This window comes from Arachis stenosperma, chromosome 3, assembly GCF_014773155.1.
Source record: "Arachis stenosperma cultivar V10309 chromosome 3, arast.V10309.gnm1.PFL2, whole genome shotgun sequence".
In the NCBI taxonomy this organism is placed as follows: domain Eukaryota; kingdom Viridiplantae; phylum Streptophyta; class Magnoliopsida; order Fabales; family Fabaceae; genus Arachis; species Arachis stenosperma.
In genome coordinates, this window is record NC_080379.1 from 54,350,686 (window position 1) to 54,355,449 (window position 4,764).

At 40.0% G+C, this 4,764-nt stretch overlaps 1 protein-coding gene across 1 annotated transcript; it reads left to right on the forward strand.

The window, feature by feature from the left end:
- The first annotated feature begins 1,440 nt into the window (after positions 1–1,440).
- LOC130970664 (subtilisin-like protease SBT1.8) lies at positions 1,441–4,403 on the forward strand. Its single transcript, XM_057896821.1, has 2 exons — positions 1,441–3,218; positions 3,621–4,403. Exons 1-2 carry the CDS (start codon positions 1,547–1,549, stop codon positions 4,283–4,285), a joined length of 2,337 nt encoding a protein of 778 aa, XP_057752804.1. The 5' UTR covers positions 1,441–1,546; the 3' UTR covers positions 4,286–4,403.
- Positions 4,404–4,764: the final 361 nt, after the last annotated feature.

A 4,764-nucleotide genomic window follows, 5' to 3' on the forward strand; every position in this document is an offset into this window, starting at 1 on the left:
TTGAAAAGATATAAAATTTAAATTTTTTAATATATAAAACAACATATTTACTTTTTTGATAATAATCTTAAAAGTATACGTTAACTAATCTTTAATAATAATAATAATAATAATAAAATATTATTTTTAGTTCTTAATATTTGGACAGAATTTTAATTTGGTTCTGACTTTTCAAACATCTTATTCTATTTTTAAAAAATTTTAAACGTATAAAAAAGTTTTATGCGAGTTTAATATTGCCTTGTTTTTAAATTTGACACAAACAGTTTACATATTGAAGAGTTAATAGCATTTAATTTCAATATATAAATAAAATTAATCCTTCGGCCATTACTAATATTTTTTTTTAAAATTTTAAAGTATTAACAATTAATTGTTAAGATTTAGAATTTTTTACAAAAAATATATTTTAATTATTAATAACAAATTTAATGATAGAACTACATTAAATTTATCTTAAATTTTTTGGAACAGCACTAAAATATTTAAAATATTAAAAATTAAATTAAAATTTAACCCAAACATCATCAACTAAAATAATATTTTACCCTAATAATAATAATTCACGATGATATTCCCTTTATCAAGCATGCCTAGCGTGATTATGGAGAATATAAAAGCATTAGCAGCCCAATAAGTCAAGAAACGCGTACAAAAGCAGGTAACGGAATCGATGACATCATGGTAAAGCAATGTTTCCTAATCACAATTTTAATACATTTACTTACAAAGAGAAATTGTTGCATTTTTCCCCCGGGACATGCATATAATTATGATTTATGGGTAGACCTTTAATTTAATTTCCAAACCAATTAGTGTTATTAATTTAACTTTTGAATAAGAGAAATATATGCATGACCTTACAAATATAAATATTTGGAAATTAAAAAATGTCCGCAACATTGATTTTACTACATAAATTTTATCAAACACATTTTTTAAGAACAACAAATATGCTTATTGCTTTCTTTTTTTCTTTGTGAATTTTATAGTGTCTTTATTATGATGTTTAAATTATTTAATTTTTTTTAAGATAAAAATTAAAATATTTAAAATAAAAAATAAATTATATAAAATTTATTAAATATTATTTATTTATTTTTTTAATAACTTAAATATAAAGTGATAGACGCTATAATATTTATGTCTTTTTTTTCCTCTGATCAACATGACAGAAAGTCCAAAGTGACAAAAAGACCTGCAAAAACTATTAAAATGTCATACAATAAGTTTACACATATATTCATTATAAAATGAGTTGTATTAATTAATTAGAAAATTACCCGAAAATTACTATTCAAGTATTGATGCTGGCATTATTGCAGAAGATTAATTAAAGAAAGGATCCATTAAGAAACACCTTTCCTTAATATTTTAATTATAAAAAGGGAACAAGAGTCCCTCGTCTGTTCTCTCTTCCATTATCTGACACACACACTCCCCACCATCACTGCCACTACTTTCTCCTCCTTCACATTCCCCTCTCTTTTATTTAAATCATCAAATCACACCCCATCTTCTTTTCATTCCCCTTTCCCCCTTTCACATGGAGAAAATGCCTTCCATTTTCTTCTTCTGCTTCTTCCTCTGCCTCTCACATTCTTCTTCTTCATCTTCGTTAGAATCACCCATTAATAATGTGGCAAAGAAGAAAACCTACATTGTTCACATGAACCACAACCAAAAGCCTTCCATATATTCCACCCACCATGACTGGTACATTGCAAGCCTTCAATCTCTCTCAACTAATTCAGATTCAGATTCGGATCCACTTCTCTATTCTTACAAAACAGCTTACAACGGTTTTGCTGCCTCTCTCGACCCACAACAGGCCCAAGCCCTTCTCGCCTCGGGCTCAGTCCTTGGCCTCTACGAGGACACACTCTACCAACTCCACACTACACGAACACCCGAGTTCCTTGGCCTCGAAACCCAAACCACCCTGTGGGCCGGCCACAGTGCCGAGGACCTAGGACGGGCTCTAAATGACGTTATTATCGGCGTACTCGACACCGGCGTCTGGCCCGAATCCAAAAGCTTCGATGACGCAGGAATGCCTGAGATCCCGGCCCGGTGGCGCGGACAATGCGAATCAGGCCCGGACTTCTCTCCAAAACTCTGCAACAAGAAGCTCATCGGGGCCCGAAGCTTCTCCAGAGGGTTCCACATGGCGTCCGGAAATTCCGGAAGCGGTTACCCAGGGAGACAGAAGGAGCCTGTGTCCGCACGCGACAAAGACGGCCATGGAACTCACACGGCGAGCACAGCAGCGGGGTCGCCGGTGGCTAACGCAAGCCTTTTAGGATACGCCACCGGAACGGCCCGTGGGATGGCCCCGCAGTCCCGCGTGGCGGCCTACAAGGTTTGTTGGACCGACGGCTGTTTCGCCTCCGACATTCTCGCCGGAATAGATCGTGCAATTGAAGACGGCGTGGACGTGCTCTCGCTCTCCCTCGGTGGCGGCTCCGCCCCTTACTTCCGTGACACAATCGCGATAGGCGCGTTTGCGGCGGTTGAGAAAAGGATCTTCGTGGCATGCTCCGCGGGGAACAGTGGACCCAGTAAGAGCACACTTGCCAACGTGGCACCGTGGATTATGACCGTTGGGGCAGGTACACTTGACCGTGACTTCCCGGCTTTTGCGGTTCTTGGTAACAAGAAGTTTTCTGGGGTTTCGCTTTATAATGGGAAAGGGATGGGAACTGAACCGGTCAGTTTGGTTTATTTTAAGAATTCGAACCAGTCTAGTAGCATTTGTCTGCCCGGTTCGCTTGACCCGGATTTGGTGAAGGGAAAAGTGGTTCTTTGCGATAGGGGGATGAATGCGAGGGTTGAGAAGGGACAGGTTGTGAGGGACGCCGGTGGTGTCGGGATGATTCTTGCAAACACGGCGGAGAGTGGGGAGGAGTTGGTGGCCGATAGTCATTTGTTGCCGGCGGTGGCAGTTGGGAGGATTGTTGGGGACCAGATCAGGGAGTATGTCGGGTCGGATCCGAAGGCGACAGCAGTTTTGAGTTTCGGTGGGACGGTTTTGAACGTTAGGCCGTCGCCTGTTGTGGCTGCTTTCAGTTCGAGAGGGCCCAATACCGTGACGAGGCAGATACTAAAACCTGATGTTATTGGGCCTGGTGTCAATATTCTCGCTGCTTGGTCAGAAGCCATTGGGCCCTCTGGGCTGGCTCAGGACACTCGCAAGACTAAGTTCAACATCATGTCAGGTATTTTGTTTCTTCTCTCTTTATTCCTCTGCCAACATATTTGTCCAATTGTCGCCTCGTGTTTTAAATTTCAGCAAATATACAGTGTTTGATGATCTGAAATTCAAATTGTCATTTGTTAATAAACTACTGTGTTCATTGGTTATGTATTTACATCTAGATAAAAATGTGCTATATACTATCAAAGCTTTATTAATGACCTAATCTATATTGATGTACTTTGTTTGATAAATTTTGAGCAAACATATTATTATGGTAATTTAAACCATGCTATCTAGTTACTATATTATATTTACAGTTTACTGGGGTGGGAAATTGAACAGTGGTGCATTTGAGAATTTAGTGCTTTGTATATTTGTTGATGATTCATTGATTGTGGATTTGTGGTTTATGGAATTGTAGGTACTTCAATGTCATGTCCGCACATAAGTGGGTTGGCTGCGTTGCTGAAAGCAGCTCACCCAGAATGGAGTCCCAGTGCAATCAAATCGGCACTCATGACGACAGCCTACACCCGCGACAACACCCGGTCGCTACTCCATGATGCCGCCGAAGGCTCGTTCTCCAACCCATGGGCTCACGGTTCAGGCCACGTCAACCCACAGAAGGCTCTCTCCCCTGGGCTTGTCTATGATGCCTCCACAAGTGACTACGTTAAATTCTTGTGCTCCTTGGGCTATAGCCCAGAACAATTGCAAATCTTAATCAAGCACTCCGGTTTCAATTGCACCAAGAAGTTCTCTGACCCTGGCCAATTGAATTACCCTTCATTCTCGGTCATGTTTGGTGGCAAGAGGGTTGTCCGGTACACACGGAGGCTGACCAATGTTGGCGAGGCCGATTCGGTTTACAATGTGACCGTGAATGTCCCGCCGGCTGTGAGTGTAACAGTGAAGCCCACCAGGCTTGTGTTTGGAAAAGTAGGTGAGAGTAAAACGTACACTGTCACGTTTGTTTCTAAGAAGGGTACAAAAAATAAAGCTAGGTATGGGTTTGGTAGCATTGTGTGGAGCAATGCCTATCACCAAGTTAAAAGCCCAGTAGCTTTTGCTTGGACAGCGTTGTGAGATAGAGGGCTTGGGCTTAGTACTGTTTAAAACCACAAAAGCCTATGTCATGATTGAAGAGAGAGATAAAGGCTTTGTTGCCATAAAACACGACATAGCATTATTAGTTGGGCAGTTAGACGGTTTGTGATGTTTTTTTTTTTCATTTTAATTTTATTATTATTTGTTTTTCAAAACAAGTTAAGACTGCAAAGGGGAAGGGAGGTAGAGATGTTATTTGATGTGATGTGTGTACTTGGTACTCGGTGAAACTAATGTTACAAAACAATGGCTTGATAGATAGTATAGAAATACATAAAACTGATCTGAAGACTCAACCTCCCGGGGGAAGATGGGCACTGGAAAGAGGGAAAAAAAAAAAAGAGGGGGGGGGGGGGGGGGGGGAAGGGAGACAATAGTAATTGAGTGTGCAATGCTACAGAACAGCAAAAGCAAAAGAGAATTCACAAATCCGGAATAAAAAAAAAAATCCTCATTGC

Coding starts and splice junctions, on each gene's coding strand:
- LOC130970664 (XM_057896821.1), top strand. CDS start 1,547: ATGGAGAAAATGCCTTCCATTTTCTTCTTCTGCTTCTTCCTCTGCCTC. Junction 3,219..3,620: donor TAAGTTCAACATCATGTCAG/GTATTTTGTTTC, acceptor ATGGAATTGTAG/GTACTTCAATGTCATGTCCG.